Raw genomic sequence first — 26,052 nt, forward strand, 5'->3', positions numbered from 1 at the left:
TCGCTTCACATCTTCCATTTCAGCTCCTTCGCCTGTAGAATAAGGCTACAGAATTAGGTTTACTTAAGAAAATAAACCGAAAAGGAATGCTGTGCGTGAAATTTACAAAGGGAGGAATCTCAGTGGAGAATTTCATAAGTATCGTCAACTACGAAGATCACCAGACTAGTTCTTCGAATACACGTGAATGAACAGAGGAGTATTCGAACTATCTCATCAATAAATTAAATACGAATCTGTTTTTTATATGATCAAAAACTTTCAACAGCCAATAAATGCGGAGGAATGACTACGCTAAATAGAAACATAAGTACACGGACTGAAAACAGTGAACAATAGTTAGCTGTGGTGTAGGGGTAGCATATACAGTGCAGAAGTACGTGTGAGGAAAAGATCCTGGGTACGATTCTCAACAGTTTCTATATTTTTACTGACTCAGTTACGATTGTGTATACTAAGTCTTATGTATATTGTTTACGTTGCATCGCTAAGTATATTTTTAAGGTCTTGCCAAAGAACTTGATCTTCACACCTATCCCACTATATCACACTCTTCTAATTCCTAATAGATTAGAATGAACAACCACGAAATTTTGCAGATATTTGAAGTTGCGAACGTAATTCATCAGCAGTCAGTGTTCAGGCCAAGCGTTTCAATTAGTCTAAATAGTCTGTAAAAGTGAAGCTCACAAAATTAAGAAAGTCAAACGTTTTGTGTAATGATTTGCCTAAAAGTATGAAATAAATTTAAGGGAAACATTTGGTGCACCTCATTTTCTGTTCATGATTTCGAGCATCATTCAGAGGCACGTAGAACGTTTCTCTGGTCTACTTATTTCTTTTACGCAAATCATTTCAGAAAATATTTGATTTCTTTCATTTTTTAATTTCAAGTTTTATTCAGAAAGCATCATCTTACTGACTCCCCGTTTGCCTTCGTAACGTACTTGATTCGAAGCAAACCTTTTTGACATTTAAATACCGCACCAATGTATCTTTTTATGTGCAAAATAGCTAGGTCTCGAACAGATGACGCTTTTGACACTTAATTTACAGCAGCTTTTCGTGAAATATTTCAATTTTTCCTCAGCTTATTAATTAAGTTTTCGTTCATTCCCCAAACTAGACCTCATTGTGGTCACTTTGATACCTCGTTTACCTGTTTCTCTCCCTTTGTTTGGCTATGAAAATTTGGACAAAGCCTCATGGTGTAAGTTATAGGGAGTCTTGTTTTCGCCCTGCTCACGCGTTTACAAAAACGTATCGAGTGTGTCATATGCTAAAGTCCTTTCTGGGTGCTGTCATTTCCAAAATTCGTCGTTTCGATATCTTCGGACGATTTTTACGACCACTTGATTCCCGAAGCGCAGGAAAGGTTCGGAGGGGCCGCGAGCGACCCGTCCGCGAATGTAACAACCAATATCTCAAGAATGAAGAGAGATGTCACTCCCGTGTCAACTTCAATACAATTTTGATATATTGGTTACGTTTCATACGCAATAATCTATGGCCTTAAATTAACTATACGGAAAGTCTACCAACGTGATTTTACCTCTGCAAATTCTTAAAAATTTCGTGAAGCCATGTACAGTATTTCGTGCAGCACAATAACTATGACGAATAACGAAAATAAATTCTGACCTTTATCATTTAAGGATATCAAGCTATAGTTTCCGGAAGAATCGGATTTTTTCACCGAATAGTTTTGTTAAAATCGGATGTTACGTAATTCATAGCATCAGTCACGTCCGCTCCACTGCTTTGCCAAGAAGACACGTGGCTGTCGCTCTGTGTCGCGCGTGCTGCAGCGACAAGATTCAAACACGTCTGAATTCAAACGTCGCCAGTTGCAGCGGGAGGCAGGCAGCGACACAGATATCGCTCACGTACGACACTTCCGTAACTACACCTGCAGGTGTGTTTTGTCGCCTGAAGCTGTCGCGCGCTTCTGTCGCTCACGTAGGAGACGGCCTAAGGCAGGGCTTAACAACTGGCCGGTTTTGAGCGCGAGTATTCGCGTCTGCTCATGCCCGTGCTCGCGAGCAGGTGCAAGGTCGCGGAGTAGGGAGGGAGGGAAGGGAGGGGAAATGCGCGCGCACGTTTGAATAGGGCCGCAGCTTGCCTATTGAAATCGCGATGACTGTGTAACGTTTAAAGTACTACGATCAGCCCTAACTGTCAGTTCGCTGGTTAAGAATCATGTCAAGTCGCCGTTGTGTAACCCCAACCATGCTTTCGCAGTTCAACCCCCATTGGGAGGAATTGTATCTGTTTACAGGAAAAGATGGTGTTGCAAAATGTTTAGTATGTCACAAAACGCTGAATTCTTTTAGGAAATTTAATTTGCAGCGACATTATAAGTCGTACCACTCGTAAGACTACGGAAGTGGAAAATGTGATGGACCAGATCGTGCACAGGAAGTTATTAAACTTAAAAGGAAGCTATCCGAAGAAGATCTGGATGACGAAGAAAAAACAACTGAGGCAGCTCTCAGAGTGAGCTACAAAATTGCTTTGTTTTTAGCAAAATCCCTGCGCCCCTTCAGTGATGGCGATTTAATAAAAGATGTATGGTAGTTGCAGCGGAAGATTTGTGTCCATCTCAAGTTGAACAGTTTCGGATTATGCCGTTATCTGACATGACCATTATGCGTCGCATACAGGACATGGCAGACGACGTCCAGAACCAGCTTGCAAATATCTATAAAGATTTTATGCCGTATTCTCTAGCTCTGGACGAAATTGCTCATATCACTGGAACAGTGCAACTTTCCATATTTATTAGAGGTATTAATAGAGATCTTCAGGTGAGGAAGGAGCTCCTCTATGTAGTAGCCATGAGGAACACTACAACTGGAGGTGATATTTTAAGTAGTGTTGAAGAAAGTGTTGAAAATATAGGATTGTTGTGGAATTCTTTAGTTTCAGTATCCAAAGACGGTGCACCAGCGATGACAGGGAAAAAATCAGGTTTCGTTGCGCTGTTGAAGGAGAAAATGCAAAAACTGACCGTGCCGAATGAAATAAGGGGCGTTCACTGTGTGATCCACCAGGAAAACTTATGTGCAAAGAGTATCACTCTAAAAAATGTGATGAGTGTTGTTGTTCGTACAATCAATTATATAAGGAACCATGTGCTACAACACAGGCAATTTAAAAGCTTTCTTGAGGATGTAGAAAGCCAGTATGGTAGCCTGTCTTATTACAGCGAGGTCCGCTGGCTTAGTCGTGGCGAATTATTAAATCGATTTTTTTGCCTATTAGATGAGATAAATATGTTCATGGAAATAAATAACATGTGTGTTCCTGAATTGAAAGAGCCTTCACGGAAATGTGATCTCGCGTTCTTAGCAGATTTAACTAGCCATCTGAATGCTTTGAACATTTCACTACAAGGTAAAGATCTGCTAATTACTCATTTCATAGATCGAATACGAGCTTTCTAAATGAAATTGACACTTTGGGTGAGTCAGCTGGAAACAGGAAATCTAGCTCATTTTCCTAAATTATCATCCATGCAAGATATTCACAAAGACTGTGAACGTTATTCACATAGTTTAGTTGCCCTTAAGGAAGAATTTAATCAACGCTTTCAAGATCTGACAGCACTAGACAGTGATTCTGATCTGTTCTCCTCTCCATATTCAGCGAATACTGAAGAGATTCGTCCTGAGCTGCAACTAGAAATTATTGACCTGCAGAGTGACAGAGAATACAGAGACAAATTTCAGAACAAGAAAAACATTTTGGAATTCTACAGAGGCTTCCCTCAGGATAGATTTCCTCGTTTGCACAAACTGGCGGCTACAATAATATCAATGTTCGGTTCCACGTATGTTTGTGAACAACTGTTCTCTGCAATGAAATGTAACAAGACGCGCCTGAGAAACGCATTGTCTGATCGAAATTTAAACTGCACGCTGCGCCTACGATGCACAAGAACAATTACTCCGAACATAGACGCAATTGTAAAGGGCAAAAAGTACAAGATAACAGAGAATCCCACACTTCAGTGACACCTTTTATTGTGCAACAGTTCACAAATTAATACGAATGTAGAGGCATACACTAAGCTAATAAAATTATGTGGCACGTGTACATTCTCCTTTATTTGTTTCATTTGTCATAGCAATAATTCGTGAGTGATATCCCTGCAGGTGGCCGCGGATTTACATTGACTGGCGGCAGCTGTTGTGTGCCCCACGTGACTCTCCCCACTCTCCGCTCTAGTCCGGCAGTGGGGGTAGCGTGCTCGCGCTGCTCCGTGCTCGCGCCTTGCTGCTCACAGCTTGCTCCGCGAGCACGTATGTTGTGAAGCCCTGGCCTAAGGCTGCGGTTACAGTGCAGTCTGTATCTGCGGATTCCACCAACAGGTTAGGAACGACAGTCGGTGAAATCGACCGACGTTTCCACACACTAAATAATGACTGTGAGAAGTAACCACATGTAGGCAAAACCTTTATCGTAAATTTTAGGCGTAGATTATAACCTCAAAATATAATCTGTTCAAGTGAGAAGGGTGGCATATCTTATGGTCGAAGATAGGGTAATAGATCTTTTTTTCGATTGTCGTAAGTCGGTGTTAGCTGTCTACAAATTATTACTACTTCTTACTGGCGTTTTTATGCCAGTGGAGTGGTGATTGTGTTCCCTATAGTGGTTTGCAAATGCATTGTACAATATGTGTCCACGTTTCAGTGGTTTAATCCTTCTTAGTATTCTGTTGTAAATGTTTGCTCGCCCTACACACGTATGCTGAATGACAGTCATTGAACGTTAATTACGGTATACGTGCGCAACTTCAGATACATACGGCAAAGCAGAATGCTCTTGCTTTTCAAGATCACCACGAATCATCTGCAGTATGGAAGAAAAAGTTTTTTCCCTTTATCTCATATATTCGTAAAACTTGTTTGGCTATTCTGACAACTTCACTATTTGAGCGGCTTGCATGCTATCGGCCAGTGCCTCCCTCGCCACCCGTTGCTCATCGCTATCCGGGACTCCCTTTCTCTCCTCGCTCAATGTGGATTCCTGGCAATGAACTTGCCGATCGACTGGCTAAATTAGCTACTATCAGGCCATCTCTCGCTATTGGTATTCCAGAAATGTACCTTCGCTCGGCATTTTGTCGTCAGGTTTTGGGCCTTTGGGATGCAGAATGGAGCACTCTTTCTTCACCGAGCAAGCTCGGGGCAATTAAGGATTCTGCAACTCCATGGCAGTCCACCTTACGGACCTCTCGTAAGGCCTCTGTCGTCGTCTGCTGGCCATACTTTTTCACTCGCGGTTATCTCCTCCGTCGTGAGGACCCCCCTGTCTGTCGTTGTGGATCGATGTTGACTGTGGATCGCGTCTCATTGGACTGCCCCTACTTAGCCACCCTACGACAGACTTTTACCCTTCCAGAATCGCTACCCCTGGTGTTGGCTGACGATGCCTCAGCGGCGGATCTAGTTTTACGTTTTATTCGGATAGGGGTTTTTATCGCTTTATTTAAGGGAGGTGCCTTCCACCAGGCTTTCGTGCTCCCCCCTTCACCCCGACTGGATTGGCTCCAACTGGGCTCGGTGGTTCACCCCGGCCCTCTGCCTTCCCACTCCTTTCCTCATGGGGTCTGTTATGTCCTGAGCATCTCTCTCGTCTCCTGTGCTTCTTCCTTCATGCCCCTGTCATTACTTTCTTTCCCTCACCTCGTCTTATGTCCTTTTCCTTCCTTCCCTGTCAATAGTTTATCATTTTATGGATGTTGTAGTTCCCCCTTTAATGTTTTGGTTAATCTCAGCTCTGAGGGACTCACAACTGAGGGCAGAGTGTACGGTACTCGACACTTGGTTTTCAAGACAGATACAGCTGATTCACCCGCACACGGAGCCTTTCTTATAGCAAAACCAGCAATGCAGAACTCGTCACCAAGCACTGAGACGCTGGGCCCTAAGGCCTACCCTAGGAAGTTAAACCTTAACGTACTTCATACACAGAACACATTCTGAAGCTAACCTGGACCCCGCCTAAAAGTGACGAAGGGAATCGGACGCGGTGTGTCCAGGCTGACTGCCGATGTTATCGGGCGACCTCTGGCGGCGACCGTTGTCGGTGCCACTGTGAACGCAGCCTAAAACAATCGCCGTGGCACGCCGCCGCCGCCGCCGCCGCCGCCGCCGCCGCCGCCGCCGCGGCTACCTGTGGCTCCGGCTCCGGCTGCGGCTGTGACTGGCTGCGGAGGCCGGAGGAGGCGCGGGAATTCCAAGGCCGGCCGGCCAGCCTGCTGCTGCGTCTGGCGGGAAAAGTCTGCCGTGGGCGGGAAAGGTCCCGTCCGGCGCCTACAGTACTGTTACATCCATCTCTACATCAAGGCCACTGGACAGGTCATGGTGTCAAAAATATCGGTACTTCATACACAGTAATGTGGAGTGACACGGGTTTCGCCCTACAAAAAGTCTCCACTCACCTTGTAGTGAATTTCTTCTTCTTCTTCTTCTTCTTCTTCTTCGCTGTTAAGAACGAACGATGTTCTTCTACTGGAAATGCTGTAATAGAAGCAACCGGTGCAACAAATGTGTTTCCATATTATGTTATCAGAGCGATTCATTGAAAGGTAGTTCGTGAGTGAAAACTGAGATACATCTACATCCAGACTCCGCAAGCCACCTGACGGTCTGAGGGGGAGGGTACTTACCTCTATCGGTTCTCCCTTCTGTTCCAGTCTCGTATTGTTCGTATTGCTCGTGGAAAGGACGAATGTCGGTATGCTTCTGTGTGGTCTCTAATCTCTCTGATTTTATCCTCATGGTCTCTTCGCGAGATATACGTAGGAGGCAGCAATACTGCTTGTCTCCTCGGTGAAGGTATGTTCTCGAAACTTTAACAAAAGCCCGTACCGAGCTACTGAGCGTCTCTCCTGCAGAGTCTTCCACTGGAGTTTATCATTTCCGTAACGCTTTCGCGATTACTAAATGATCCTGCAACGAAGCGCGCCGCTCTCTGTTGGATCTTTAGTATCTCTTCTATCAACCCTGTCTGGTACGGATCCCACACCGGTGAGTAGTATTCAAGCAGTGGGGGAACAATTCTACTCTAACCTACTTCCTTTGTTTTGGGACTGCATTTCGTTAGGATTCTTTCAATGAATCTGTCTGACATCTGCTTTACCGATGATTAACTTTATATGGTCATTACATTTTAAATCACTTCTAATGCCTACTCCCAGATAATTTATGGAATTAACTGCTTCCAGTTGCTGACATGCTATTTTGTAGCTAAATGATAAGGGATCTTTCTTTCTATGTATTCGCAGCACATTACACTTGTCTACATTGAGATTCAATTGCCGTTCCCTGCACCATGTGTCAACTCGTTCAGAACCTCCTGATTTCAGTACAATTTTTCATTGTTACACCCTCTCGATATACCACAGCATCATCCGCAAAAAGCCTCAGTGAACTTCCGATGTTATCCACAAGGTCATTTATGTATATTATGAATAGCAAGGGTCCTACGACACTCCCCTGCTTCACACCTGAAATCACTCTTACTTCAGAAGACTTCTCACCATTGACAATGACATGCTCCGTTCTGTTATCTAGGAACTCTTCAATCCAATCACACAATTGGTCTCATAGTCCATATTCTCTTACTTTGTTCATTAAACGACTGTGGGGAACTGTATCGAACGCCTTGCGGAAGTCAAGAAACACGGCATCTACCTGGGAACCCGTGTCTATGGCCCTCCGAGTCTCGTGGACGAATAGCGCGACCTGGGTTTCACACGACCGTCTTTTTCGAAACCCATGCTGATTCCTACAGAGTAGATTTCTAGTCTCCAGAAAAGTCATTACCCTCGAACATAATACGTGTTCCAAAATTCTACAACTGATCGACATTAGAGATATAGGTCTATAGTTCTGCACATCTGTTCGACGTCCCTTATTGACAACGAGGATGACCTGTGCCCTTTTTCAATCCTTTGGAACGCTACGCTCTTCTAGAGACCTACGGTACACCGCTGCAAGAAGGGGGGCAAGTTCCTTCGCGTGCTCTGTGTAAAATCGAACTGGTATCGCATCACGTCCAGCGGCCCTTCCTCTTTTGAGCGATTTTAATTGTTTTTCTATCCCTCTGTCATCTATTTCGATATCTACCCTTTTGTCATCTGTGCGACAATCTAGAGAAGGAACTCAGTGCAGTCTTGTTTGACACAAACACGTTGCCAAGCCCGTGCTAATCCTAAGTTGCAGCTTCGTCTTTCACACTCACTCGTAATAGCCAGATCATTTTATCGAAACAACCCTAACACCAGAAAGGGTTACAAAAACGGATTGTCTGTGCAGAATGGTCGCTCAGATGTTTCACAAATTGACCACTACGAATGTTTGGTTTGCGATTGCGCGTTGCAGAACACCCCACACTGGTTTTGGTTATCCAAAAGTCACAGTATATATATTAAAATCGGAGCTTCACGTGTTCGTCTCTTCCACACGCTCGCGTCCACTTTGCGGCATTTCACGGGCAAGTGTTAACCAGTAGTTGAGAGCTCCTTGTATCCATGTCCGGACATGGTCCCGGTAAGCTTCGAACTGAACTTAAGACTTCGCAAAGCAGTTCTTGAGGTGACAAAGTAGGCGGGAACGTACAGTTCTCTGATTGGCTGATACACATCATAGCCAGTCCGATATGAGTATTAAACAGCGCAATCCTCCGTCTTTTGCTTCTCACCAATCACAACTTAATAGCTTCCAAAAAATCCACAAATATCAAAATAACTGCCTCTTTAAATAATAAAATTACTGTGAAACGTGTCTTGTTTTCTCAGTTCTGTAAACTGGCTAGTTGCACTTTACAATTTTCCCTGAGTGTGGTTCACTTTCTCAGTACACAGTTCTCAAACTAATATAAATTCAGTTAATAGACATAACAATATTGATTGTGTTCTATGTATCTACTGCTTTCATGATAAATTCGATACATATTGCTTCAGACATCGTAAATTTCTTTCATAGGAACCTTGCCTTTATAATGAGTTCCACTATTTTATACAGGCATTTACATGCCTACAAGTCTAGTGTTGGCAGGGAGGGGCATGTTGTCAACCGTGGCCTTACAGTAGGAACCATCCCGGAATTTGCCTCAAGCAATTATGCACCTCAGAAGAATCGGGTTGTCCGGATGAGGAATACATCTACATCAGTAGTCCGCAAGCCGCCCAACAGTGTGTGGGGGAGGGTGCTTACGGAATCACTAACTGATACTCTCATTCCCTGTTCTAATTGCGAATGGCGCTTGGGAAGAACTATTGTTACTAAACCTCTCTATTAGCTCTAATTGCTCGAGTTTTCTCCTTGTGCCCATTTCACGAGAAGCATGTAGTAAACCTCTCCGTGATGCCCAACGCTTCTCCTGTAGCGTCTCGCAATGGATTTTGTTGAGCACCTCTGTAACGCTCTCACCCCGAGTAAACGATCCCGTCACGAAAGCCCCCCCCCCTCTCTCTCTCTCTCTCTCTCTCTCTCTCGCTCTCTCTCTCTCTCTCTCTCTCTTTCAGTCGTATCTGGTAAGCGGCCCATATTGACGTAAAATACTCAAGACTCTGAGACTTCTTTCGAAGCTGAGTTACGTTTTCTTCAGATTCTCTCAAGGAATCTGTCAGGCGCCTGCCTTTCCTGTCATTTGTTTCATGTGGTCCTTGCACTTACGGTCACTCCGTGTGGTTACTCCTAGATACGTTACGGTAATATTGTTTCCAGCAGTTTCTCATCAATAGTGTTGTTTTGCAGTAGTTAATTTCTTTTCATATGTATGCGCAACATGTTACATTTATTTACATTCAGGGTCAAATGACAGAGCCTCTACAATCCATCAACCCTCTGTAAGGCATTCTGCAAATCGATAACGTCTTCTGGCGTTGCTGCTTTATTATAGAAAATTGCACCATCTGCGAACAGTCTTCAAGAGTAACCGACACTTTCTACTACATCTTTTATGCACAATGTAAACGGCGATGGTCCAACCACACTTTCATGGGCTACTCCTGAAATTAATCTGTAGATTTTGTTCCAATGAGACCGATGTGTCGAGTTCTGTCTCCAAGGAAGTCTGGAATCTAATGGAAAATCTGGTCCGACTCTCGGGAAGTTTGTATTTTTTCACTGTACGGCATTGCGGGACGATTTCAAATCCATTCCTGAAATCAAGTAACACGGCTAAACATGAGCGCTGGTGTCTACAGCACTGAGGATTTCACGGAGGAATTAAGCGAGCTGAGTTTCGCAAGATCTCAATTTGCGGAATCCATCGTGATTTTTAAGGAGGAGACTTTTGTTCTCAAAAGACGTCATAATACATGAGCATAAACATTGGAGCCTCCATCGTCCAACATATAAGGCCAGTGTGTTTTAAGCAGCGCAATCGCATTCCATTAGCTACTAGTATACAATAATATACTGTAATACATCCAAACATTCTACGCTGTTCGGGCATTCAGCACCAGTCAGTGGAAACATTGCCCAAGTATGAACTGATATCAGGACCGCAAAGATTATCAGTGGTTCCCATTTGGTCTACGGATAATTCTCATCTGGTTCCTTGAAAAACCTGAGTCTTCATCTCTTCATGAAGCGTAGGATGTTGAGCACAGTAAGTGGATAAGATGTTAGTACTACCCATTCCAGAGGCTTAGTGTAAGTCCTTCTAGGGAAAAAAGGAAAACATCAGGCCTGTAGTGCGAACGTATAGTGAAATTGGAGAGGTTTTTATTAATAATTACTTGTGTTCGACTTTTTACTTCTTAACTCACTTTATTAAATGAATTTGTTTTAATTATCTCTGTAATGTCCTTAGGCAGATTTTTTTGTTTAGTCTTATTCCTTCCAGAAAATGCAATAAAGTGTTTCATCTTAGTTCATTCTTGATAAATATGATTTTGTTTTAGATCTTGTTTCACTGCCACAGGGAACATATTTATGCAGTAATTGTCACTTTTTGTGCATATGTCATTGGTGAATGTAATCGCACGGTGTTGTTAAAACTAGTCCATAATTTTAAAAGATTTTCAAGTTGTCGCTGGCGATTAAGTGTTTAAAGAGACAAAATTCTGAGGTGATCAGATGCGCAATCACTCCCCAAGACGGTATCTGAATACCACACCCGTTTGCGTCTACAGTTAATCCTTTGTGGAAGTGTGGGAATGTCTTCTAAATGTTTGCGTAACGTGTATCTTAGGAGGACGTGGCTACCAGCCTTGTATTGACCTAGTGCGATGTGGGAAACCACCTAAAAACCACATCCAGGCTGGTCGGCTGACCAGTCGTCGTCGTTAATTTGCGAGGCGAATTCTATCCCGTTCACGCTCGCCTCCCCGAGTCCCGGAAGCGGCTATCCGGGAGGGTCACAACTTCAGAATGAGGCGGGTTAGTAGCTGCACTCTTTCCTCAGCACTTTGCGACCTTTATTATCTGCAAACACTGTCGGTGTGGAGCCCGCCCCCCCTCACTGTGGCCGACACCCTCCTGGACTGCCCTAATTTGGCCACCTTAAGGCGAAGCCTTGATCTAACTGACACGGTGGCCCTGGTGCTAGAGGACGACGCCAGAGCGGCTCTTGTGGTTTTACGTTTTACACGTGAAAGTGGTTTCTACTCCGCCCTGTGACGTAGGGAGCATTAGTCTTTTCGGACGTTTGAGGATTTGAGGGGTGACCCGTCGCCTGCTCCCAACCCAGGCGTCCCTTGCTAGACGGTAACGCCGGCTCCCGTGTCCTTACTATCCTTTTAATTCTTCTTATTCGTATACATTTGACGTTCGTGTCATGCCTCGTCGTCGTCGTCGTCCCCCCCCAGATTTTATAAACTGGTCCATGTCGCTAGTTTTCTTGTTGTAATGGAGGGTGTGGAAGCATCGATCGGTTGCAGAGGGTGCGTCCCCGTCGCAAGTCGTGTCCCGGGGATCTGTAGCGGCGTTTTGCGCGATGCAACTCTGCCACCTTCACCCTTTTACTGCTCTCCCACTTCTTTTTGCTTCTCTCTCTTTGTCTTCAAGGTTCTCAGGTATATCGGGTTCATCGCGATTTGTCTTTTGCATCCTCCCTCTCTCGCACTATTTCCGGCTTGATACACAAAGCATGTGGAGCTGATAACCTCTTACTTTGGGTAATCCTATCCATCCATCGATCGATCCATCCGTCCGTTCACGTCATCATTTTCTATCGCAAGAGCTAAGCTCGCAATTTTTCCTTCGATTAACTTCCCGGGTCACCCAGACCCAAATCTCTATCTCGTCCGTAGAACAAAATTTCACTCAAACACCCACGGATGTAGCGACAGATTAAAAAAGTACCGGGATTTAGTTGCAACATCCTTGTACTGAATTAGTTTGGTATTGTTGCAGCATTGGACTTGCGGCAAAGGGAGGAAAAAAAGTAATAAATTTAAATATAAACCTCTAATGCAAGCAATAGCTTTGTCATCTTCAAAAAATTCTCTTGAAATGTAATGCGACATTTATGTTCTTCATTCTGGACGTCCTTGCACACAGTTACTCTGTTGCAACACATCGAATGGCCAATGAAATGTTTCTGACAGTCTGGTCCTCCACATGTTGCACGTGGACAAAATGAACCAGTAAATTTTTCCATGCGAGCAATCATTTGTCCTGTTGCGCTTTGATGATCATTTGCATTTGTGTAAGCGGGAGACATTTTATTTTGCCATTCTTGATTGTAATTTCGTGAAAAGATGGGGCCACATGAAAAATCCTTTCGCTCTAAACATTGCCATCGCAACTCGCTTATCATACCCGTTACATTCTATCCCGAGTTCTGTGATTGTAAAAAAATGAGCTGCCTTCTTTGAACTTTTTCGATGCATTTGCTAACTCGTATCTACGACGGTCGTTCAATAAGTAATGCCTCACATTTTTTACTCAGAATGTATTTATTGCCAAGAGTCAGTATGTGGTGACAATATATATCAACATGTCTTGTCCACGTCCTATTTTTCTACGTAGTCTCCATCACGTTCTATGGCCGTACGCCAACGTTGTGGAAGAGCATGTATTCCCTGCTGGTAAAAGCTCTTGTCCTGTAGGCGTAGCCGTGTTTTTACTACATGACTCACACTCCCGTCATCTTCAAAGTGTATTCCCCGTAGAGAATCTCTAAGCGGTCCGAAGAGATGGAAGTCCGAGGGTGCCAGGTCTGGACTATAGGGTGGATGAGGCATTCGTAGAACCCATCGTTAGCACCTCTTTGAATATCCAAGAGCCTCGATCAATGCAGACGCACTCCCAGTGCTGACCGACAACTCGAATAACGGGATCCTCACGATTCAGCATGTCTGGAGCAGTGGCTGTGACAGGACGTCCCGAGCGTGGCTGATCATGCAGTTCTGTTTCTGCATTTCCTGAGGCTGTGACTTCAGTTACCCATCGTCCAGTTGTCCTCCTATGAACTGCAGCATCGCTATACACTGCACACAAACGTTTATGGATGTTCACCACGGTTTCTTTTTTCTGCACACAAGAATTCTATAACAGTACGGTGCTTGTAACGTGAGTCGTACGTAGACGCTATTTTGACGCTCTACTACGGCTCTGCCGTCTGCCGGTACGGTTCGAATGGCTTTAAAAAAAAAAAAATGTGGGGCATCACTTTTTGAACGACTCTGGTTGTAACTTCCCATTCAGCACAGAAATACTCTAGAAGACGTATAACTAGTTCCTAAAATGAATTTGTTGCATCCTCCTAGCCTTGTGCTAACGCAGACCAGTCTCCGTTTAGGCTTGCCTACAGCTTTTGCTGTGTGATTGTTCCAACTACAGTTTTTCCTCTCTGTAAGTCCTACATATGTAGTTGAATCGCAAACGTCTTAACTGGTAACATTTATCATATAACACATAAACAACGCTAAGACCTAATATTTTCACTGTTCAGTATAGCTTGTGGCAACCGATTCTGAACAGTACCACTATACCATTCACATATCTTGTCTGGAAAATTTTGTAATTGTCACACAATTCAGCCTTTCACGGATGGTTTTTGCGTCCTAGGTGTTGTTCTGTGGGAATTAGGCTGCCGTTCAAGGCTTATTTCTCTGCCTAACGTTTTCCTAACGTTTCGTCTTACGAAGCGAAGAAATCATCAGAAGCTTAGCAAGCCAACTGTTTCCTGAGCTAGTTTGAAATTGAAACTGCTCTCTGACCTGCTGTTGTCACGGAATAGTCCCCATAAAACAGAAACACTGCAGCTAGTCAGGAGCTGGGACTAGTAAGGTGCCATAAAAATAACATTTGAACCAGAAAAACAATTCATTTTTTAAAAGATACTGCAATTATTTTTGTTTCTTTAAAATACAAAGTCTCAAATGAATGCAAGCAAATGAACAATACAGTTTATTAGAAATTGATCAGTTTATCTTAAGGTATCAGATATTGAATTTCACTGCACTATAGTTGTTGTGTTCAGCGTAGAATAAATAAAGTATATCATGGACTAAAACAGCGAGAAAAAACCTAAGAATTAATAAGTATTCCTTAATAGCAAATCCAACATGAATAAACGTCTAGTTATCAGATCACGACAGAAATGAACCACAATAAAAAAAGTGTGAAATAATGTGGGCATCAATAAAAGATTTGTAAATAAAATGTAAAGGAACAACGCCCAGCTGCCTTCTACAGCAAGTAGTGGAGTTAACATTGAGTTTGAAAACCAACACAAACAATACCATTAAATTTACAAACCAGGTCCGCACTGGACAGAGGAATATCTACAATATGGACAGACAGAAACTTTTAACAATGTGTATAGCTTGATGAAGATTACTGAAGCTAGTTCCATAAAAGAGCGTATAAATAAAATTTGAACAAGAACGCTCGACTGGCTTCAACTAGGACAAGAAAATTTTACTTGTATTGATGCTGAGTACACGATAGATTGCAGAAGCAGTTCATGTAATATTCATAAACTGTCAACAAGGCTCAGAGCCGATAGACATAAATAACAGTGGCATAAAAATATTTATCAATGGGAGTTAATGCGATGGGTAAACACCCTTTTAAATAACTGCTGGGTTGACTCAAGCCTAAAGCACACCGTATAAAGAATGGTACGGCACAGCAGATGGCGCCGAATGGCAGCTGATAAAGCACGCACATAAACCTTTCGCCGAACAAATCCAACTGGCTCAGCCATCTCACTTTTGCCGCGATTGCTGTAGATACGAAACAGCAAGCGCAGTACAAAGACCGTCTCCACTAAACGCGAGCGACGTGTTTTTCAGGCATGTAAACTCGCAGATTAATAACGTACCCTCTCGTTTAAAGTGATACTTGGTTCCGGCTGTTACTTGTAGTCCCTACGTCCCATACAGTTTTGGCCGGCCATCATCCAGTAATGGGTGGCCAAAGCTTGAGAGTGAAATGGTGTGTCGTCATTGAACTGCTCGGCACAGGAATGATGCCCGTGGCGAAATGCGCAGGGCAAAGCGCACGGCTAAACCTCCAAGGACGCGGTTTGATATCAGTTAGTAATTCTGTGCCCGGTGTGTGGTCGCGTGTTGCTGGAGACGGTCTGAAAGGCAGTGGGGGTGTTTCATTCTCCGACACTGAACGTCTTAAGACAAGTACAATCCTCACTTCACTCGCTCAGCTAGCCGAATCACCTGAAGTATTATTCTTAACCACGCTTCGGTAGTCATGACGTCAGATGGCTCAGTCAGTAAGGTGAATGTGGTAGAGATCGTTTGACAGAAGAATTGGGGCTGTTTTTTTAATTATCTTTTTACTTTCTATTTGGCGCTTCGGCTATCTCTGTTAAAGATGTAATGTTACGGCGGCGTTTCTTACTTTTCAATTGCCTCGACAAGCTGAGCTAGTACAGTGTGGATCGAATTCGGTTTTTTAAAATAGTGTATGACGTTGGAGAATAAACCAGCCATCTCCATTGCCTTCGAAGATGTTTACAGCAGGAGAGCAAACAACTGATAAAAAACGTAGCCTGCTAAAACAACGAGATGAGAAAATTCACAGGATACCCCCTAACATCGTGTCGGACCTCCTCATCCCGGCGTACTGCAGCAACTCGACGTGGCATGGATTCAGCAAGTCGTCGGAAGTCCCCTGCTGAAATATTGAGCCTTACTGCCTCTATAGCCGTCCATACTTGCGGAAGTGTTGACGGTGCAGGATTCTGTGCACGAAGTAACCTCTAGATTACGTCCCAAAACTGTTCCATAGGAAGCCGAATGATTCGCTCGAATCGTCCAGTTCTTCAAACAAATCGCGAACAGTTGTGGCCATTTGCACCAGATGTCTCAGCCCATTCCATGTACACTCATGCCCATAAATTAAGGATAATTGGAGAATGTGGTGCCACACAACGTGCATCAACACAAAACTGGCGCTAATAGCACAGGCGCATAGGGAACACACGCGACACACATCTGTAAGTCCACGATATTGGTGATAAGTTGAGAAAACAGTCCCGAAACACGTATGCTACAAAATGCCACTTTTTCCTGGGCATGTACCCCGACATCAATATGGGATATGATCACCATGCACACGTACACAGGCCGCACAACGGGTTGGCATACTGTGGATCAGGTGGTCGACCAGCTGCTGGGGTATAGCCTCCCATTCTTGCACCAATGCCTGTCGGAGCTCCTGAAGTGTCGTAGCGGTTCGAAGACGTGCAGCGATACGTCGACCGAGAGCATCCCAGACGTACTCGATGGGGTTTAGGTCTGGAGAACAGGCAGTCCACTCCATTCGCCTGATATCTTCTGTTTTAAGGAACTCCTCCACGATGGGAGTTCGGTGGGGCTGTGCCTTACCATCCATCAGGAGGAAGATGGGACCCACTGCACCCCTGGAAAGGCGGATATACTGGTGCACAATGACGTCTTGATACCCCTGACCTGTTACAGTTCCTCTGTCAAAGGCATGCAGGGGTGTACGTGAACCAATCTTAATCCAACCCCGCCCCATCAAACCATGATCTCCATATAGGTCTCTTTCAAGGACATTAAGGGGTTGGTATCTTGTTCCTGGTTCACGCCAGATGAAAACCCGACGAGAATCACTGTTCAGACGATACCTGGACTCGTCCGTGAACATAACGTGGGACCACTGTTCCAGTGACCATGTACTGTCTTCTTGACACCAAGCTTTACGGGCTCTCCTGTGACCTGGGGTCAGTGGAATGCACCTTGCAGGTCTCCTGGCAAATAAACCATGTCTGTTCAGTCGCCTGTAGACTGTGTGTCTGGAGACAACTGTTCCAGTGGCAGCAGTAAGGTCCGAAGCAAGGCTACCTGCAGTACTCCGTGGCCGTCTGCGGGCACTAATGGTGAGGTATCGGTCTTCTTGTGGTGTTGTACACTGTGGACGTCGCGTACTGTAGCGCCTGGACACGTTTCCTGTCTGCAGGAATCGTTGCCATAATCTTGAGATCACACTTTGTGGCACACGGAGGGCCCGTGCTACGACCTGCTGTGTTTGACCAGCCTCCAGTCGCCCTAGAATTCTGCCCCTCAAAACGTCATCGGTATGTGTTCTTTGAGCCATTTTCAACACACAGTCACCATTAGCACGTCTGAAAACGTGTGCACAATTATTGCTGACATGCACCAACACACCTGTGCGTATGTGGACTGCTGCCAGCGCCACCGTGCGACGACGGCAGGTCAGATACTCAGCATGGTCATACCCCGAGGTGATTTAAGCCTGCAAACCGCCCACCAGTGCGTTGTTTCACCATGTATCAGCATTACCCTTAATTTATGAGCATGAGAGTATAACTACACATCTAAAATGGGGTAACAGGGGACTGTGCCTGGCTGAGAAACTGGAAAATAATCCCTGAAGCAAGCACCTCTAAACACATTAAAATGTTTTGCCGATAATACCACTGAGGATGGCAGTCATCACTCGAGCAGATTCGAGTACTCGCCTCCTACAGCAGGTGAGCTGCTAAGTTGGTTGCTGCCCTTACGGCTCGGTATAAAACACATTCTGTTAAAACGTGGTGTACAGCTAGCTAGCTTGTGGCTCCTTCTGCAGGACGAGGAATCCATGCGTCAGAGTACAGTGCCGTATCCGGAGGTGGGTCAAGAGTACTTCCTCCCGCCGCAGCCACGGCTGGGTGAAGAAAGAGGGAAGGGACCAGCCGCGTAATGTTCAAAGGAATCATCCTCCCGTTCACAGTGTATTCGGGGTAACCACGGAAAACCTGAACAAGAATAACTGGAATGGGACTGAACACAGGCTCCACCCGAGTGGGATCATACTGAAGTCTCGACCCGAGAGCTTGCCTGTAACCAAGTGTGACGATCTGTCAGCGGCATTCGCGGAAAAAGGGCGCCGTCGTATTCTGGGCACGCACCGCCGTCTAGGGCGCAGCCGACACGCCAGTCGCCAGTCGCCGGCCTTGGCAGACGTTCCGGAGTCGGCGGAGCACGGTCCATCTCGCAGTGGACAGGGCCTCAGTCGCCGTGCAGAGCACTTGCCATCTGCACAGGCTGCACGTCGCCTGCAGGACCACACCGCCTCCTCTTATCCCCACTTGGACTCGTCGCCGACGTCGTCCTGACTGTTATTGTCGCCTTTGTGTTCTTCAGTGTGTGCTCTGACGCAGCCCTCGTTGCTGGTCTGTGCAAACTTCATCTCGGAATACCTGCTGCAACCTACATCCATTAGCATCTTCTCCTCGTATTCATTCCTTGGTCTACTAATTTTTACCCTTGCACTTCTTACCAATACTGAACTGATGATTCGTTGATGCCTTTGTACGTGTCCTATCCTTTCTTTCTGTCAAGTTGTGCTACAAATTTCTTGTCTTCCCAGTTCTGTTAAGTATCTCCTCATTCGTTACGCGATCTACCCATCAGATGATCAACATTATTCTGTTGCACCATATTTCAAAAGCCTCTGCTCCTAGTTTCAACTGTTTATCGTCCATGTTTCACTTCCGTACATGACAACACTCCACACAAGTACTTCGAAAAAACACTTCCCAACAATTAAATCTATATTGTATGTTAAGAAATCCTTCTCCCCCCCCCCCTTTCAGAAACGGTTTTTTTTTCATTGCCAGTCTACGTTTTATATCCTCCGTATTTCAGCCATCGCCAGTTCCTCATTTATTTTACTGACCATTTCCTAACCTGATACCTTCGGCATCGCCTGATCTAACTGGACTAGTTTCTTACCTAATATTATTGATGTTCGTCTTACAAGCTTTTTCAAAGACACTACCCATTCCGTTCAGCTGTTCCTCAGAGTCTTTTGCTGTCGCTTGACAGAATTACGCTGTCATCTGCAACGTTGAGAGTAATGATTTGTTTTCCCTCAACTTTAATTTCCTTTGTAAATTTCTTCTTGGTTTCGTTTACCTCTTGTTCAATATACAGACCGAACAACATCGGGCATAGGCTACAACCCTGTGTCACTTCCTTCTCAGTCACTTTCGGACTCTGACGTGTAGTATAATGTCCGTACAAGCTGTATAGTCTTTCGCTCCTCGTATTTTATCCCTGCTACCTTCGCAACATCACAGACTGTATTTCAATCAAATCTCTATAAAGCTTTCTCTATGAATTCAAAAAATTTGGGTCTGCTTCCTTGCGACGTATCTTCTACGGTAAGTCGCAAGGTATGAACTAATAAATGGAAATAATTGTAGTACATCTGTAAGGACCATTCTGAGTGACGAAGAGGACACTGGAGAGGAGTACTGAACGAGTATATGGACATACTAGGCAAATAGGAAACGAATAAAAAAAAGGTCTTCCAAGGGTTTGAAAGGATGGGGAATATATATCAATATCTGTACTCTGAAAACCACTGCGAAGTCCACAGCAGAGGGCACTTCGTTTTCTGCGACATATTAGCATCTCTTGGCGTACAATTCGCGTATGGAGGGCACGAAGAAGGACTATCGTATCTTGTCTTGTCTTGTCTTCCCGGTCCCTGCGGGAGCGGTATGCAGACGCTGTATTCCTGGAGTCTTCTCTTAATACTGGTTCTTGAATATTTGTAAATTCTCTTTCTCGGGGTAATTAGGGTCTGTCTTCAAGCGACTGCCAATTTAAGTTTTTAAACATATCCGTGACGCTCTCCCATCAGTCGAACCCGGGACCATTCGTGCGATTCATCTTTGAACACATTCAGCATCCCTCGTTAGTCGTATTTGGTATGGGTCGCAGGCACTTCAGTTGTGTTCTGCCGGCCGGTGTGGCCGTGCGGTTCTAGGCGCTTTAGTTTGGAACCGTGTGACCGCTACGGTCGCAGGTTCGAATCCTGCCTGGGGCATGGACGTGTGTGATGTCGTTAGCTTAGTTAGGTTTAAGTAGTTCTAAGTTCTAGGGGACTGATGACCACAGATGTTAAGTCCCATACTGCTCAGAGCCATTTTTTGTGTTCTAGGACGCGTCGTAGGATTTTCTTGAGGAAGCCGCTTATACAGTGACTGCACTTCCCAACATTATAGCAATCAACTCAAGTCTGCCAGGTGTTCTAGCTACAACAGAGCCCAAATGGTCGTTCCACTTCGCATTGCTACAAATTCTTACACTCAGATATTTGTATGAGTCCACAGATTCTGTGGCTCACTGATAACGTAGTCACACGGCACAACTTTTTTTTTATTTGTTAAGAGCGCTGCCCACCATTTATGAATATTTAACGCACGTTGCCAACCTCTGCACCACACCGTAGTCTCAACATTTGACTCGCTATTTGTGAAGTTTTTTTAAAGACTATTTCTTATAGATAACTGCATCGTCTGCAAAATATCTGGGATTACTATTGTCTGTCCCGTCATTAATACGTAACTTGAAGAGCAAGGATCCGAACATACTTTCCTTAGGCAGCGCTAACGTTACTTCGGAATTTCTACTTCTGTCGATGTCTTCAACCAAGACAATCAATTTTGTTTGACGCCCTACACAGCCGTACTTTCATCACCAATCGTTGGGCTCGGCGACCCTGAAAGCCCGCCGGAGATCATGGAACAGCACGTCGGCTGGTAGGCGCCGCTGTTGCAACCGCGAGGGCTGGCAGCACCGCCTTGTCAACTGGATATGACGTCGAACATGTGAGTTCTCACTGCGCAGCGACACCGCACTCACTTGTGTACTCGCTTCGATATCGTTTCGTTGTCGCGACGCACCGTTGGTTTTTGGTCTCCGCTTCCGTTCTCGCTTCCCGAGCACGTGGTCCCGGGTTCGATTCCCGGCGGGATCAGGAATTTTCACCTGTCTCGAGATGACTGGGTGTTGTTATGTCGCCTTCTTCATCATCACTCATCCCCATTACGGTCGGAGGAAGGCAACGGCAAACCACCTCCGTTCGAACCAGTGTGGGACTTCACCACCACCACCCACCCACACACACACACACACACACACACACACACACACACACACACACACACACACACAACACAACACATCACATCACATTACTCCTTGAACTTTGTTTCACCCGTGGTGCCATCTCCACTTGTCAGTTTCCTCGTAGTTGGTTTGGTCTTCGTGTTACGAATCAGCGATCCGCTGCTAGCAGCTTCAGACCAGTCGATTCAGCCTCACTGGGTTTCTCTTCAATCGCTCCTCGCATTCGGTCGAATCACGGTCACAAAATGTACAGAGAAAAATGGTTTGCTCAACCTAATAAAATTAATAATGCCTCGAAAAAACTGCAGTCATTCATGCGTATCACAGTGTCCCGTGAGATAACAGCAAGTCTGGTTTCGTATGACCAAGGTTTTCGACATTCGTTGTAAATGGCATGGAGGAGGTCGTTCTGTTCGAGAAAACTCACTACGCTGAACCTAATAATATGTTGTACGATTCTTCAATAGGTGGAGGTCAAAGATACTGGACGGTAGTACTGACGTCAATAGTTTTTTTTTATTTGAGCGATTTTCTGCGCTGTGGCTAACAGAAGGAGAAACTCGGTCAATTTTATACAGAGTCCGCTGATTCCCTTGATGTCTTTCAGCATTACCGATCTTACCATTTTAGGTACTTTTCAAAGATTAATCAAAAAATTGCAAGATGTAAATTTTATGTCAACCACATATTACACGAAAACGTTCGTGTACCACATTGAAAATAACCAGAAATCTCACCAGAGTCTTAGTATGTATCAGATTCGAATATAGTCAGTTTCCTAGCAATCTCGAAAAAAACCGATGCTGTTCAGACCATATATTGTGTGTGCAGTGTACCTTCGTCGTAGCAGGTGATGTTGAGGGAATTAGATTACGTAATGAAACACTAAACGCAGTAGACAACTTTTCCAATTTGGTCAGAAAAGTAACTCACGATGATCGAAGTAGCCAGGATATAAAATGCAAACTTGGATTGGCTAGTGAACTGTTTCTGAAACGGAAGCATTTCTGAACATGATATATAAATTTGTCAGAAACTCTCTTCTGAAGGTATTTGTATCGGGTTGATCACTGCGCGAAAGAGAAGTGTCTACGATAAGCATTTCATACAGGAAGAGAACAGAACTTTCGGAAGTGTGATACTACAGAAGAATGCTGAACATCAGATGGGTAGGTCGGACAAGTAAGTACTGAATCGAGTTATGAAGAAAGAAATGTTGGCACATTCTGACTAAAGGAAGGGATAGGTCGACAGGACAGATTAGAAAGCGTCAAGGAAGAGAGAATTGTGGGGCGGGAGGGGCAACTGTAGTGGCTGACCAAGACATGAATACACTAAGTAGGTTCAAATGCATGTAGGTTGCAGTAGTTATGTGGCGATGGAGGGACCTGCACAGGGTAGATTAGCATGGTCAGCTGCATCAAACCTGTCTTCTGACCGAAGGCCGGAGCAGCACCATATTGTATGACGGATCATCATGGCGAACTTCCACATACTTTCTTCCAGGCGCCACGACAACCTCCGGAAAGAACTGCTGCACACTTCACTAATGTCTGAAGAACAGTAACCAACGGACAGCAACTACACTGACCAAGGAGGAGTTGTGCGACATAAGCGAAACACGACAAGCATGTTTCGACACCTGAACGATGGACTCTGATCAAATTTCGTGCCAGTCGCATGAGAGCGGCGTCAGTGTCGCCACTATGAGAATACAAATCAGTTTTGCTTTAAATGCACGCTGTACCGGACGCGAGCGTCAATTACCCTTGACACTGGACACTGTGAGTTGATGTTAGTCAAGAATGACTTTAAGGCAACAACGACGCCACTATCAATAGCCCACTGAGTCTGCATGTGGTCTTGTAATAGCGCTATTAGAAGCTGGATGTCCCTTCTGCGATACTGTAGGAAGACTTGGCAGTAATGCAGCCACTGTACGTGACTGCTGGCATCGGTCGTCACGGGAATATTCGGTCGCAAGAAGACCGCGCTCCGGACAGCCATGTGGCGCTACCGAAAGCTAAAACCATCGTGTTCGGCGTCTGGCTCTGGCGCATCGTCCTGCATCTGCGGTAGCAATTTGAGCAGCAGCTGGCTTCTCAGTGACACAACGGATCGTTGCAAATCGGTTACTTCAAGGACAGCTGCGACCCAGACGCCCTGTAGCGTGTTTTCCACTGACATTAGACCACCGCCGTTTGTGACTTGGTGTTAACTGAGAGCAAGTTTGAGGGCAAGGTGGAGGTCTGTTGTGTTCGCTGATGAAAGCTGGTTCTGCCTCGGAGTCAGTGATGGCCCTGTGTTGCTTAGTAAGAGGCAAGTTCAGGGCCTGCAACGAACCTGCAACGAACACGTCTCCGTCCTGAACACAATGGATCTACACCTGGAGTTGTCGTCTCGGGTGCGATTTGTTCTTCAGTCTGATGACTCGGCCTTTTGTGCTGCCATTTATGAACCGCATCCCAGGGGATGCTTTCCAACATGATAACGCTCTTCCACATAGCGCTGTTGTAACCCCAACATGGTCTGCAGAGTGTCACCATGTTGTCCAGATCTGTCTCCAGTGGAGCACATACGGGACATCGTCCGACGACGACTCCAGCGCCATCTACAAACAGCATTAACCGCCCCTGTATTGCCCGACCAAGTGCAAAAGGTATCGAACTCCATACTAAAAACTGAAAATCCAGCTGCTGTACAATACAATGCATGCACGTTTGCATGCTTGCATTCAATATTCTGGCGGTTACGCCGGTTATTATTGTACCAACATTTTAGGTTTACAACGGTTTATGTTGTGCTTACATTGGTATGTGATTTTACAAGTTTAGTGACTTACATACACTCCTGGAAATTGAAATAAGAACACCGTGAATTCATTGTCCCAGGAAGGGGAAACTTTATTGACACATTCCTGGGGTCAGATACATTACATGATCACACTGACAGAACCACAGGCACATAGACACAGGCAACAGAACATGCACAATGTCGGCACTAGTACAGTGTATATCCACCTTTCGCAGCAATGCAGGCTGCTATTCTCCCATGGGGACGATCGTAGAGATGCTGGATGTAGTCCTGTGGAACGGCTTGCCATGCCATTTCCACCTGGCGCCTCAGTTGGACCAGCGTTCGTGCTGGACGTGCAGACCGCGTGAGACGACGCTTCATCCAGTCCCAAACATGCTCAATGGGGGACAGATCCGGAGATCTTGCTGGCCAGGGTAGTTGACTTACACCTTCTAGAGCACGTTGGGTGGCACGGGATACATGCGGACGTGCATTGTCCTGTTGGAACAGCAAGTTCCCTTGCCGGTCTAGGAATGGTAGAACGATGGGTTCGATGACGGTTTGGATGTACCGTGCACTATTCAGTGTCCCCTCGACGATCACCAGTGGTGTACGGCCAGTGTAGGAGATCGCTCCCCACACCATGATGCCGGGTGTTGGCCCTGTGTGCCTCGGTCGTATGCAGTCCTGATTGTGGCGCTCACCTGCACGGCGCCAAACACGCATACGACCATCATTGGCACCAAGGCAGAAGCGACTCTCATCGCTGAAGACGACACGTCTCCATTCGTCCCTCCATTCACGCCTGTCGCGACACCACTGGAGGCGGGCTGCACGATGTTGGGGCGTGAGCGTAAGACGGCCTAACGGTGTGCGGGACCGTAGCCCAGCTTCATGGAGACGGTTGCGAATGGTCCTCGCCGATACCCCAGGAGCAACAGTGTCCCTAATTTGCTGGGAAGTGGCGGTACGGTCCCCTTCCGCCGACCACTGGCGACAACATCGATGTACTGTGGAGACCTCACGCCCCACGTGTTGAGCAATTCGGCGGTACGTCCACCCGGCCTCCCGCATGCCCACTGTACGCCCACGCTCAAAGTCCGTCAACTGCACATACGGTTCACGTCCACGCTGTCGCGGCATGCTACCAGTGTTAAAGACTGCGATGGAGCTGCGTATGCCACGGCAAACTGGCTGACACTGACGGCGGCGGTGCACAAATGCTGCGCAGCTAGCGCCATTCGACGTCCAACACCGCGGTTCCTGGTGTGTCCGCTGTGCCGTGCGTGTGATCATTGCTTGTACAGCCCTCTCACAGTGTCCGGAGCAAGTATGGTGGGTCTGACACACCGGTGTCAATGTGTTCTTTTTTCCATTTCCAGGAGTGTATGTTACCTAGAAAAACACGTTGCCAAAATTTCATTAAACTACTTTTTTTGTGTGCTGCGATACAGCAAACATCTTAAAAACTTGGGAAAGCGCGTGACACGTTAAACTTATACGGGAGGTGCCACGAAAGAGAGCAGTCTATAGGTTGGTTTGATAAGTGTGAGGAAGGGGGTGAGAGTGGGGCGAGAGGACTGATGACAAGCAGATAGGGCGCAAAGACAACCGTGACTGAAACAATAAAAAGCGGATGGTCACGTTAATCACACTTCTTTCTTATGCGCACAAGTAGAGGACAGGTGTTGGTGTAAAATAAAAGATCATCTGTACTCATTTCAATTCCAAAACTTTCAGTCTGCTTTCTTGAAGTCATGGCGTGTGACTCTGCTGATGCTGTGGTACGGTGGCCAGCAAGGGCGAAATGAAGATTAACGTTTAACGGGCCGTCGAAGTCGATGTCACTGACGGCTCTTTTAAGTGAT

General features: G+C 45.6%; 1 protein-coding gene across 1 annotated transcript in view; it reads left to right on the forward strand.

Annotated features, from left to right (window-relative positions):
- The window catches only part of LOC126199705 (uncharacterized), a 177,693-nt gene extending 159,111 nt beyond the window's left edge, over positions 1–18,582 (forward strand). The window contains exons 3-4 of the mRNA XM_049936632.1: positions 6,115–6,296; positions 18,332–18,582. Of these exons, the coding sequence (XP_049792589.1) occupies positions 6,115–6,296; positions 18,332–18,582 (433 nt within the window). The remainder of the gene's footprint in view (positions 1–6,114; positions 6,297–18,331) is intronic.
- Positions 18,583–26,052: the final 7,470 nt, after the last annotated feature.

The sequence above is a fragment of the Schistocerca nitens genome, chromosome 8 (assembly GCF_023898315.1).
Source record: "Schistocerca nitens isolate TAMUIC-IGC-003100 chromosome 8, iqSchNite1.1, whole genome shotgun sequence".
Taxonomy (NCBI): domain Eukaryota; kingdom Metazoa; phylum Arthropoda; class Insecta; order Orthoptera; family Acrididae; genus Schistocerca; species Schistocerca nitens.